Source organism: Meleagris gallopavo, chromosome 4 (genome assembly GCF_905368555.1).
Source record: "Meleagris gallopavo chromosome 4, MGAL_WU_HG_1.1, whole genome shotgun sequence".
Classification (NCBI taxonomy): domain Eukaryota; kingdom Metazoa; phylum Chordata; class Aves; order Galliformes; family Phasianidae; genus Meleagris; species Meleagris gallopavo.
In genome coordinates this window covers 29609175-29621918 of record NC_139407.1, presented here as the reverse complement: position 1 = coordinate 29621918, position 12744 = coordinate 29609175, and the positions used below count along the sequence as shown (strand labels likewise).

The following is a 12744-nucleotide window of genomic DNA, read 5'->3' as shown; positions in this document are numbered from 1 at the left end:
TCGAAGGGACCTCTGAGAGCCATCTAGTCCAACTCCCCTGCAATGAACAGGGGCACCACATCATGTTGCCCAGGATTTTATCCAGCCTCACCTTGAAAGTCTCCAGGAAAATCTTGCAACAAACAGTGATTCTCAGTGGAAGAGCATCTGTGCTAGAAATGAGCGTTATTTTTATTTGAGATACTGGAATGGAATACTGTACTGTGGGTGCGTGGGCTTGCCAGCCTCCCCTCTGTAGGACAAGAGTGGAAGAAACTTCCCATAGTCAGCCCAGAGTACTTAGGTCAGACAGCTTCTCCAAATTAGTTTCTGGAGAAGTCTCTTCAGACCACAAACTGGAAGAATCCTGCAGTAGCTACCTAGTTTGTTCAGCTGGCAGTAGCCAATGCCTGACACACGGTGAAGTATACAGCCTTACTTTTCTAGTTTGAGGCAAATCCCAATAAGGACAAAGCTGTAGCATTTTTGACATAAGCTGCTAGTTCAATGTTAAAGCTAATTGTATAAAAACTACAGGACACCTCATTGCTGGCAGTGTTACGTTTGCACATTACAGTTAGGAAGACAGCATTTTACCTAGTGCTGTCTTACTGGGAATATAGATCTCTACTTCTGCTTATTTCTTTCCTCTGTCTTCCCAGTTGAGAGTACACATATTTGCCTCTCAGGGATGCTACTGCATGATGTGCTGTATGGCAAAAGAAGGCAGTGACAATGCCTTCTATGCCTTCTAATTGGATAGAGGCACTACAGAGCAATAGCAGATAACAAAGAAAGAAAAATTAGCTCACTCCTTCCAGCAACCAGCTCAAGAGGAGTACAATCCAGAGAGATACTGCTCCCTCAGCTGCTAACCCTTGAATGAGGATGAGGAGGGGTGGATCCAAGCTTTTCGTCTTCCAGTCACTCAGGTGCAAGCAGTGGATTAGCTACACCTTCTCGCCTGGAGCTCAACCACTGGATCAGGCTGTGACCTGGCAATTCCACTGCATCTGCCTTCCTCATATTCTTTATCCTCACTCTCAGTCAGAATCTCACTTAAGGAAATTCCAGTTTACTTAGTGCTAACTGGCTTTCACCTTTGAGACCTATCAGAAAAGTCACAAGGAAGAGAGTAGGGCATCATTTTTCCTGAGTTAGTGTTCCTGAAACTGTTATCTTCAATTTCCAGCCAATTTATGAGGAACCTGTTAGAAAAAAAAAAAAAAAGAAAGAAAGAAAAAAGAAAAGCAGATGTAAATCAGTGTTGCCTCACAGAATTTTTCCTGGCCTTTGAAAGTAATCAGACTTCATTGCTGTCATTGCACCCAGACCTAGCATGGGAAAAAGGAAAAAAGGTGGAGACATGCACTGCGATGCTGTCTGTGCAGTGAGGGATGCTGAAGCAGCTCTTAATATGTCCTCATATGTTTTCAGCAACATGATGACCCTGCAGTCTGCTTGGCTGTGCAGTTTCATGTGATGTAATACTCTGTGAAGATCTAGTCATCCGAATTACAATTTGCTTTTTTTTCCTTTTTAACAGAGCCCTTGGGCCATTGATGGTCACAAGGAATTCATGTCAGATGCTTTCCTCGAGACTAAATCTAATGAGCAGTATTTATGCACTAGGGTCTGTTGGTTGTAAGTTTACACACAAGATCTTTTGTGATGGTTGCCTATTATAAAATCCATCACAGAGTGCCAGAACAGTCCACGTGTGAGGCCAGATCCATCATACAGCTCAATCTCTGACATGCTTGTTTAGAGTGGTGAAGAGAAAGAAGCAAGCAAACCAACCCAGATAGCACTTCATAGAAACTCCATACAATTCTTGAAGATTAGCACACTGACTTGTTTGCAAAATGGAAAATGGAGAGTCTGTGTTTCAGATCAGTAAGAGCAGACTACGGGCATATCTGGAGATGTCATCCCCGGGTTTGGCCAGGTTCAATTCACATAAGAGCCTTTATGTTCACTCATCTTGAATATGGGTGGCATTATAGTTTGGCTGCATTCCTATAGGACTGTAGCTCATCTCTGCAGCCTGCAGTTCATGTAAACGTGTTGCGTGCTACTTACAAACTACAAGGCTTTTCTAGCAATACATTAATGAACAAACATGTTATGTGACTGAAGATGTTTTATGTGGCCAGAGTGGTCTCCAAGCAGGATATGGTCCTTTCTACCCACTCAGCCTGGCTCTGCTGTCACTCTGCAGTACAAACTGGAGAAAATCTGCCATGCATAGGGCTGCCACCTGCCAGCTCAGGCCTGCCCAGAGCCCCATCTAACCCGGCCTTGGACACCTCCAGGGATGGGGCACCCACAGCCTCTCTGGGCAGCTGTGCAGTGTCTCTGTCTTCTGAGTAAATTTCCTCCTAACATCAAACCTATATCTGTCCCCTTTTCGATTAAAACCATTCCCCCTTGTCCTGTCCCTGTGAAAAATGTTGGTCTCCATTCATGAAGAATGGCTGACTGCTCTCAGTACATCTGCCTGAGTTACTTTAGGCATTAGGAAAAAAAAACAATTTTTCTTACGCTGGAGCCCACTAGCTTTTTTCTCTGTGATTTGCAACTGGAGAGCATGTCTTCCTGTCAGGGTTGCCCAAGATTTCTAATGCAAGTCACTGTGGCACAGGCATTAAGTTGAGCTGAAATAAGAACATTAGTTTAAAAAAGTAATTAAAAGCATAATGTTTTTTAAAAGAACAAAGTATGGTGGGAGATTTTGAAGGAAGCAACGGCTTTCTGCAAGCATCCATTCCAGCCCAGGCCGGTTCAGTGTGGTGAGGCGCTGACTGTGGGCAGAAGGCGGGAAGGCGCCATTTTACCTCATGGTGCCACCAGGCACAGCTGCCCTAACGGGCACTCTGTCACTACATCATACTGCAAAATGGAGGGATGCAGCACCCATCCGTGCCAAAATCTCAAAAAGCAATAGAGGGGCTTGCTGCCCACCCCTCCGGTGTGTTTTTACCACTAGCACCTGTGAGGTAACTGAGGATAGTGCATCTCGGGGTGTCTGGCCAGGAGCCTGCAGGCAGTGCACTGCTGGGAGATGTTCATATCGCTCTGGAGCCTGCTGAAAAATGTGAGTGTGTACAAATTTGTGTTTCTCACCATGGAGGAAGGCTTTGCAGCCTGCACCTGTCTGTTTGCACCCACTGTGGAACAACTAGGCAGGAGCTGAGGGGAAGGAAATATGTTGCAGCTTGGCAGAGAGCAGGGGTTTGGTTTGCACAAGCGGGGGTCTTCACGTGAGGAACATGGTTGTGCCTGTGTCCAGGACTGTCAACACAGTGTGCTGGTACAGTGGTGGCAGCCAGGTGCTTGCCATATCCCTTAAGAAATGCTTAGACAACCATCATAGTACAAAAAAGGGGAATTGTGTAGCAAAGACCTCCAGTGCTCAGCCTCAGAAAGGGAAGCAGTTATCAGGCAATGCAGCTTACAGTTTGAAACTGAATTTCTAAAAGTAAATGAGTGGTAGAATTTCTCACTGCCTTGTAAAAATCAGGAGCAGGGCCATGGGAGCAGGAGATGAGCAGATAAAGAACAAACATAGCTGTCAGCATACCCAGTACTTTTCCAAAAACTGACTGGAGATCACCTTCTCATTTTGCACAGCACATGTCAGTTGCATTCTTATAAGTCTGTTGTTGGAAAGAAACAAATTCACCTATTTTTGCTGTAAAGACATAAGCTAAATGGGAAGTGAGCCAACTCTCTCCTCATGCCCTACCACAACCTGGACTGCCCATTGGCTTCCTCAGCTTTCACCTTGCAGACACTGCACATACACCATCCCCCATTTCTAGGTGCAGTGTCCTGCAGCTGTCTTTCGAGGCTGTGTTGAAGAGGGCTACATGCACACTTGCATAGCTACAAAGTCAGTTGCGTGGCCTATTTCTGTCAAGCAATGTTAGTGTGAACAGCTCAGGAACAAGTTATTTTTGAGAAGACAAAGCTGGCTGATGGTCTGTCTTGCCCATCACTACTCTTTCAGGCCCTGCACAGAATGTTGAGCATTTGTTCTATTTTTTCTTTAAGTGAGGTGATAATGTACATCTTCATCTGTACTTGTTCTGTGTTCATTATAGCAGTCTCGCAGCTGTTTTTCAGGGTCTTCAAGGCCCCTTTATGCCTCTCCATGATGCTGTAAGGCAAGAAAGTGCTACAGCTTTGATTTCTGGTGAAAAGACAGGAATGGAAGCTGACTTGAATATAGCAAACTTAAAGGATTCAGCAGAAGCAGGAATCAGGGTTTTCCTCCACCTCCTGATCTCAGTGCTTGGACAACCTGTAGGCTGTTGGTTCCTCTGGGAAGTGTTGCTGGACTGAATGACTGGCAACAGACTTGACAGGATTTAAATAGAAAAGGCACACTCTTAGGCCATGCTGGCTGTGCTTTTCAGCTCCTCCCCAGAGCAAGCAGGGCTCAGGTTCCCAAGGATACTGAAAAAGCCAAGTGCAGCATGCATTTCAAGGAAGGTATACTTAGCAGGAACAAGACATTTTAAATTCACTGGCATCTTCTGTCTGCAGCACGGCACGTCATTCTTGTTTTTCTGGTCTTTCTAACAGAGGTGAAATCTTCTTATAACTCTAGAAGCCAGCTAGGACACTTCACGTTTATTCTGCCTTTTTACCAGCGTCACTTGTAGGACCAGGAGCATTTATAGATCTGGGATGTGGGAGAACAAAAGGAAGAACTGGTGAAGACTTTCTTCCTCCCTTTTCTCCTGTGGTCTCTTTAGTTAGAAAGCAGGATAAGCCTAAGTAACTGCTGAGGAAAGTATAGGAGGGGGACAGCCCCCATTTGTACTTTGAGCCTACCTAGAAATGAGAACAGGCAAGAAGTGAGATCAGCTTTACTCTTGTCCATGCTGACAGACACATACCTCCCCTAACTGGAGCAGCCAGGGGGACCAGCTTTAAGGTCTACATCCCTCTGTGAAGTAAGGGCTTTGTACTTCTGATAGTTTGAATACTTTAAAATTTAGTATACCTTCAGACATTAAATGACAGGAAATAAGGGAAACAAAACAAAAGCCATTTCTCCCTACTCTCCCACCAAAAATTATCAGTAACCTTAAAACAAACAAACAGAAAAGCCACCAAACCTCTAGATTTACTTGACAGGGCAAAGCATGAGCCTTTCTATGGTTCTGTGTAATGTAGCATATGCAGAACCAAAATGTTAAGTACCATTATCTGTGCCTCTGTCCAGTTCAGAAGAGGTAGCCCCACAGCATAGCCAGGCTTCTGCAGTGCAGAGATACATGTACCCTACCTGTACCCTGCACCCACAAAGGACAGTGATTACAGCAACCCCTTCTAAACCTTCCCACCACATCCAGAATAGAAACTTCTGCTGAAATTGGTCAGTGCAGCAGAGTCTTCTAGTGGGTGTTCTCCAGACACGCGTGCTGCCCAGGAAGAGACAAGTGCCCAGAAAGCATCCTGCTCATTTGCACACTGCCAGTCCCTCACTGTTATGAGCTACATCCGTTCTGGAGACTAAATAGGAGGAGCTGCATCACCATGTCTATGCCGACAAGGTAACTGGCAAGACATAGCTATGGTCCGTGTCCTTCTGGCCTCCATGATGGAGTTTCCAGGAAACAGAGAGAAAAGGTTATCAGTAAAACCACCTCCAAAGCAAGTCACCTCACAGATTCCCCAGCTCTGGGGCAGCTGCCACAGTACAGGCCAGGCCAGCCTCCCCATAAAAGGCATTCAAATGGCTGAAATACTCTGCAGAGGCTTACTTCCTTTCCCCAGCAGCTGGCCTGGCTACTCAGCTGTTCCAAATAACTGCAAATACAGCCTGGACCATAACAGCCCTGTTGTCAGAGTTTAGCCAACAGGGATCAAATTTCACCACTTCAGCAGTATTTGGCTAAGGCAGCACCTCACGCCAGCACAACTGAGGGCGTGACTGTCACAGCTGTGACAGCCACAGGGACAGCCCCACATCTAGGCTCCTCACACTCAGTGGGCAGCGATCCATTCTCTCTCATTAGGTTCTCAAATGCTATGGCAAGCCCTGTCTGGACATGCTAGCAGGCAGCTTGGGAATAACTGTAGCAGACACACTCCAAGGCATCACATGAGCAGAGCAAGAGGTTTCAAGAGGAAGAGACAATTCAGTAGTTGTGCTTGGTACATTCAGGATCCAATACTTCTAGGAATCTACCTGCCATGTAACTAAGCTACTGACTGTATCACTGGGACTCTGACAGTAGTTTGATGAAGACCACAGTTTGTGAAGTGGCAGAGACACCTCAGGTCTCGCCCATCACTCCTGTCTCTTCCCCACCATGTGCAGTTCACTAAATTTGCCTACTCTTTAGTGCCAGCCTGCAACACGTCAAACCATTTTCTTAGAGAGCAGAGCTTTCTGCAAAAGCACAAGCCATGCCCTGTATCTCTCCAGCAAGGAGGATGGAGTAGCGCTCCCTGGACAGGGATGACACAAGGCATGCCTAACACATACTTGTTAGAGCTTCTCTGTCACAGCAGCCAGGGACTAACCCCAGAATCTGGGAAGCAAACAACCAGAGACCACTCACTGCAGCAAACAGGGTTAAAGGAGAACCTATTGCTACAGGAGCTCAGGTCACAGTAGGTTATACTTTGCCAGCTGTGTGGACCAGCTCAACAGCAGCTGCAAAGCAGCAGTGTAGATGAGCATATAGGTGGACACATACCCTTTCCCAGTGCCCACCTCCATAGCACACACACGAGCAAGCAGATTAGAGCAGAAAACAGCAGAGAAAGCAGCCATGGCAAGTTTGCGTTTATTTCACTATGCAGGGGAAAAGAAAACAAAAAACAAGCTATAGCAGTTAGCTGAACTTAATAGCTTTCACTTTAAAGTCACCCTCCACAGCCAGATATTGAATTTTCTCCATGCCCAGCCGATTGGGAAACTCAAACTCCACTTCAGGCACCTTCACCTTGACCTCTGCCGCATCAAAGGAGATACAGATCTGTAAGGAACCACAAGAAGGAAGGCTAGCACATGCAGGTCACAAGGCAGGCTCCCCTCTGCCTGATCAGTGAGTGCAGGACAACTGAGATGTCCACAGGTGGTCAAGACAATGCCTGCTAGCTCAGTGCTGAAGTGAAAGGGCGAAGCTGGTTTGCTCTGCCCAAGGTCAGTCCTGAGCTTCTGCAACTAGGGGATAAGGTAGCTCCATCTGAATCACAGGTCAATGTTTTAATTGCTCTTACTTGCACACCTTACAGAGCAAGGCCAGAGTGAGGCACTGAACACAGCTGAGCTGTTGGGCATTGACTCAGACCAGTCCAGGCAGTTGGTCAGCTGCAGTATTCTTCCCTTGCCTAGCTTCCTTTCCATACCTGCCCCTTCTCCACCTGGTAGCATTAGAAAAATTGCCCTCAGCCCACCAGTACATTGTGTCAGGGCCTTGCACAGACCCCTGGCACCTCACCTCAACCTTGTCGCCATGCTGAAAGGGGAAGTCAGCCTTCCTGTCCTCCTCTCCCCACATGCCATCCTCCTTCGAGTTGCACACAACAGTGTTGACATCTCCGTGGCAGTCAAAGCGAGGATTGAAATGAAGCATGAGGGTGCTGCTGTCCTTCCCTACATTCACAGAAAACCTGGGGAGATGGAGAGGTAGTGATGAGGAAATGCCCAGCTACCAAGTGCAAACAGGCTGAACCCAGTAGGAGCTCTGTCAGCCCCTGGGAAGGCAGGAGCCTCCAAACCATCTCTTCACTCACCCTTTGGCATCAGATGGGATCTTCCCTTTGACCTTGACACACTCTCCAGGCTGTACATCCAGCTGGGTAACAACCAATCCCTGTAGAACCAAACCACAGGGCTCAGCATCCCAAGGACAGCCCACCAGCCCTGCCTGGTGTGAGGCACAAACCAGATCCCACAGACCCAAGGGCCATTGCCATTCAGTGCTAGAGCCAGGGTTGCACCAGCCACGCTGCCTCAGCCACTTGCTGGAGAATCCCAGGTCACAGCCACCAGTGCTGCGCTGTCACCCCGCTGAGCGGCACAAACTCATGGGGAGGTAGTTTTAACCACTGCAATGACGACAGGGGTGGACTGAGCAGCTAATCTACCAGCTGCTACAAAGGACAGCCTCACTTAGCAGCAGCCGTTAGCACAGAATTAATAGCAGTTAGCTTTTGTAACACTGTGTCCCTTCTCCAGGCAGATCTCCACCCTACAGAGGCCACCCAAAATATCTGATGGTTTAACCTAGATGTGTACAGAGGAGTTGGTAGAGCCTGCTTCTGGCTGCAGCCCAGCAGAGCCAAATGAACATACCTAGGGAAGCTCCTGTGGGGCTAAAGAGCCAGATGATGTGGCCACTCCCAGAGCCAGATTATTCACTTCTCCAGCCACACACCCCCAAAATAGCAGGTAAAATCCCCACCTCCTTCAGCTAAGAGGAAGATGCTGTTGGTGTGGTTAGGTTTAACCCAAACCATGCTTCAGTTCCTGTGTTTCCAGGCCCAGCTGCAATAGTATGGAGCCCAACCACATGGCAGATAAGACAGGGAAATGAACTTCCATTTGGTTACTTTACTTATGTGGGCTGGTTCTTCTTGCATGACCAGTGGCTGGTAACTGTGGGCTGCTCCAGAGCTCAGGGCCCTTTGAGACAGTCACTCAACTGACACAGTGCAAGTCTTCATGCGTGCTCACTACTGTGCCCAAGGACGAGGCTAATGGGATCAGGTCCCCATAGCCACCAAACTGCTTATCACTACAGCACTGCCTTGTGGCTCTGTTTGTGGTACAGTCAAAAAAATAGGCACGGTGCCAGCATGGGGTCAGCACACACAGCCCTCCTTCCTTCTGCTGTTACACAAGCTTAACACAGCCCTGGATCCAAAATGCATTTTTTTCGAAAAGGAAAAATTAAAGAAAGAAAGGATATTCAAACTGTAAGCTGCAGATGATCTCAAAACTTTAAAATAAAACATGCTCTAAGACAGCTTCTCTACTTAAGTAACACGCTAGAAAAGAAACACAGCCAGTCGGCCCTAGCTGTTCCTCCCGCAGCCTCATATCAGCCCAGCACTTCCTCTCGCCTAATCCTTGTCTCCTCCTCCCCCTGGCACCGACCCAGAACCCACAGGCAGCCACCCCCCAAGTCCTGCCTGGGGCACTCACTTGCTCCATCCTGCAGACGCCCCAAGCCCCTGCTCCACAGCAAACGTGACTCAGCGCTCGGCTCCAGCAGCTTAAATCACTTGGGCAGGACCATCACATGATGGGGGGGAGATGTGGGGGGGGCAAGAAGGGGATCAGTTGCAGCTGTCTGGGAGCTGGAGCTTTTCCAGCCATTTAAAGTAGGCAGTGGGAGATTGTGATTGATATTGTTCTTTGTGGGCAGGATGTGTGTGATTTTTGAAGCCAGTGATTGTTTGCTTCTGCATGATCCTAGAAATCCTTCCTGTAAGCCCTTTTAGCTGCTAGGCAGCAGTGTATGTTGGCTCTGGTCCCATGGCTCTGTGCCTGCAGCGAGGTGGCTGCTTTTTGTTAGGTGATCCCTGCCTGAAATCTGGGTTGGAGTCCTCATGTTACTGCTCCCAGCTTCTGAGAGTACGTGTGTGCTCACACTCAGGCACAGCCTTGTGCTTGCAAAGGGCAGTTGGGAGTTCCTGGGTATGAAACGTCGCTGCCTGCAGTTCAGTGCAACCTAACTGTGGCAACGCCAGTGGTTGAAAGTATCTCTAAGTTAGTGCTGTATGTGTGGGGCACTGCTTGGTGCGAGAACTCAGGCTGCAGCATTTGAGAAGCAGTATGATCCCACTGGTTCCATTCCAGACTCTAGAAGGAAAAAGAGAAACACTGTTGGCAGATGGAGAGGCAGGACCGAGGCTGTTCTAGCGGATCCCCACTGCCTGCTCAGCAGGATCCTCTGTGCCTCAGTTTCCCTCCTGCAGGAAGTGATGTTAGTGGCATGCAGATTCACAGCTCTGCTTGCAAAACTGCAGTCAGAGCTTTGTATAGAGGCAGCATGTTACCTGGTTGAGCCTTGGCTGGCCTGTGAGATACATATCTGTAGATAGTGCCAGGAAGGGCTGCTTATGACTGAGTAGCAAAGGAGACACGCTGCCCTGCAGGAGGCTGTGGAACCTTCAGCAGACTGTGCTTGCTGTTACACCGACAGCACCCCAACTCCTGACACTACCCTGCCCCAAATATCTGCGCACCCATTCCTGAACATTCACGTGGCATTTCAACAGCCTGTATGACTCTAGGCCAGCCAAAGCTCAGCTGCATTTTCAGCTAGAAAGTCACAAGCCTGGATTGGAGCCCTGCAACTGAAGTGTATGAAAGAGGGCAAAATGCTGACTAAAGGTACCAGAGGAAAAATCCCATGTCTCCTCTGGCCTCCAGATAGCTCTCTGGCTATCCCATATTTATGCAGGGGCCACACGGAAGCCACGAAGTAACTGCTAGCACAGAGCCAGAGCCTATGGCAAACAGCACCAGGAGCAGGCTCCAGCACAGACAGCCCAGAGCAAGCCACAGAAATTCCACCTTAAGCTTACCCCAGTTCCTAGCATGATGTTAACGGGATCAATCACGTGTTGGAGAGAGGCTTTAGTCGCCTCCTTTCCATGCTTGTGTACAGCTGTTGCCCTGCTGGCTGCCACGTGTGAGGGGTTGAACAAATTTTGTTTGGTCGGTTGGGTTTTTGTGTTTGTTTTCCATTCAGCTTTGCGAAACCCCTGGAGACTTCTCCTCCTTTCAGTGCTGCAGCGTTATTTCTGGAGACTGAGCTGCTGGCAAGTGGGGCTTTAGTGTTGTCCATTCCAATTCCCCTTCTGAAATGCACGTTTTGTGAGCTGCTTTTCTGGCCTGGTGTGTTCTACTCTGGTCCTTTTGTTCAGATAGTGATGTATCTGTCTAATAATACAGAAATTGCACTGTCAGCTTTTCTTGAATGCTCTGCACTGGCTGCCAGGCTGCGTTAGCAGCAAACCCTTGGGCCTTGCCCCATGCAATACTAAGGGCTGGGAGCAGAATGGCTGGAAAGCTGTGCAGAGGAAAAAGATCTGGGGGTGTTAGTTGTATCCAGCTGAACATAAGCCAGCAGTGTGCCCAGGTGGCCAAGAAGGCCAATGACATCTTGGCTTGTATCAGAAATGGTGCAATCAGCAAGAGCAGGGAGGTGATCATCCCTGTGTACTCAGCACTGATGAGCTGCACCTTGAGTACTGTGCTCAGTTTTCAGCCCCTCACTACAAAGAAGGGCAAAAAAGCTGTGAAAGATCAGGAGCACAAGTCTTATAGGGAGTGGCTGAGGGAACTGGGATTGTTTAGTCTGGAGAAGAGGCTCAGGAGAGACCTTATGGCTCTATACAACTCCCAGAAAGGAGGCTGTGGCTGGATGGGAGTCAGCCTCTTCTCCCTGACAACAGTGATAGGACAGAAGATAATGGCCTCCTCAAGTTGTGCTGGGAAAGTTCAGGCTGGATATTAGGAAACACTTCTTCTCTAAAAGAGTGGTGCAGTGACATAGGCTGCCCAAGAAGATGGTGCAGTCACCATCCCTGAAGATGTTCAAGAAATGTGGAGATGTGGTACTGAGGAACACTGTCAATGAGCGTGGTAGGGATGGGTTGGGGGTTGGACTGGGTGGTCTTCGATATCTCTCCAACCTTAATGAATTAGAGCACCAACCTTATGAATTAGAGCACTGACAGTTCCACACTTTGCAAAATCAGCCAAACTTTAGTCTGAGACACCAGTGCTGAGATGCCCAATTCATGGGTATCTCATGGGGTACTCATGGGAATCACCATGCATGTAGGCCCTTAGAGCTCCTGCTATCTGCAAATTTTTGGGGAGGAGGTGCACCTGCGAAGCAGCTGTGGCAGAGGCAGGGAGAGGCAGTCATCTCCTGCTCTTTTAGAGGGTGATGCCTGGAGGAGTTTTCTCAGGACGGTTAATTAAGGGTGTCCTCCCAGCAGCCAGGCCTGGAGGCTCACTCTTGAGAGCAGGAGGCCCAGCCAGCACTCAGTGTCCAGCTCCAGCTCTTAGTTTATCATTTCATTCATACAGACTGGAGGCAGAAAACTGGCCAGTCTGATTTTCTCCTAACAGTCTCCAGAAATCACCCAGATTTGCTTTAAAAAATGTAAATGCCAAACAGATGCAGCATGCTGATTATTGCTCTTTTTAATCTTCTGCGAGAGAAAATACACCCTAGCCCTTGGCGAGTCCTCTCTCTGGCTAATGACTCACGTCATTAAAAATTGCATGCTACAGGAAAACACTGATTTTGGTGGGGCTGAGCACCCAACTTCACCCAGCTCTGGGAAAGACAAAGCTCGGGAGGCGCAGAGCCTTCCTGGGTATTTCTGCTGAGGAAAGGCTGTGCTGGAGGAGGGGCTGAAGGCCCAGGCCACTGGGGATGCTCGCTGGGGCTGCATGGCCACATACCACTGCAGCAATTTATTCCAGGTCGCTTCCGGATTTCAGCTTCCCCTCTATTAAAAGGGAAGCACCTCTATTCTAAGTTAATTAGAAAGTAAGTTAATTATAAAGAACGTCTTGCACTTTCTCACTGAGTGATGAAAGGATTTCGCTGATCTCTTCAGTGGGATTTTAAGTAAGCCTCAACATATTTATTTCCCTCATTACCACTGACTCCAGCTGACAATCCCTACGTTCATCTCTTGGTGGAGCAGATCCAATGGGAGCGAGTTGCTCTCCACCTAGAACTGCGGCTTTGTCTTTTGAGGTTC

General features: G+C 48.2%; 1 protein-coding gene across 1 annotated transcript; it reads right to left on the bottom strand.

Annotated features, from left to right (window-relative positions):
• Positions 1–6772: 6772 nt before the first annotated feature.
• LOC100544806 (16 kDa beta-galactoside-binding lectin) lies at positions 6773–9306 on the bottom strand. The gene is made up of 4 exons (XM_003205665.5): positions 9155–9306; positions 7741–7820; positions 7446–7617; positions 6773–6980 (listed from the first exon to the last, which is right to left on the bottom strand). The coding sequence occupies exons 1-4, from the start codon at positions 9161–9163 to the stop codon at positions 6837–6839; spliced, it is 405 nt and encodes a 134-aa protein (XP_003205713.1). The 5' UTR covers positions 9164–9306; the 3' UTR covers positions 6773–6836.
• Between the last annotated feature and the right edge of the window lie 3438 nt (positions 9307–12744).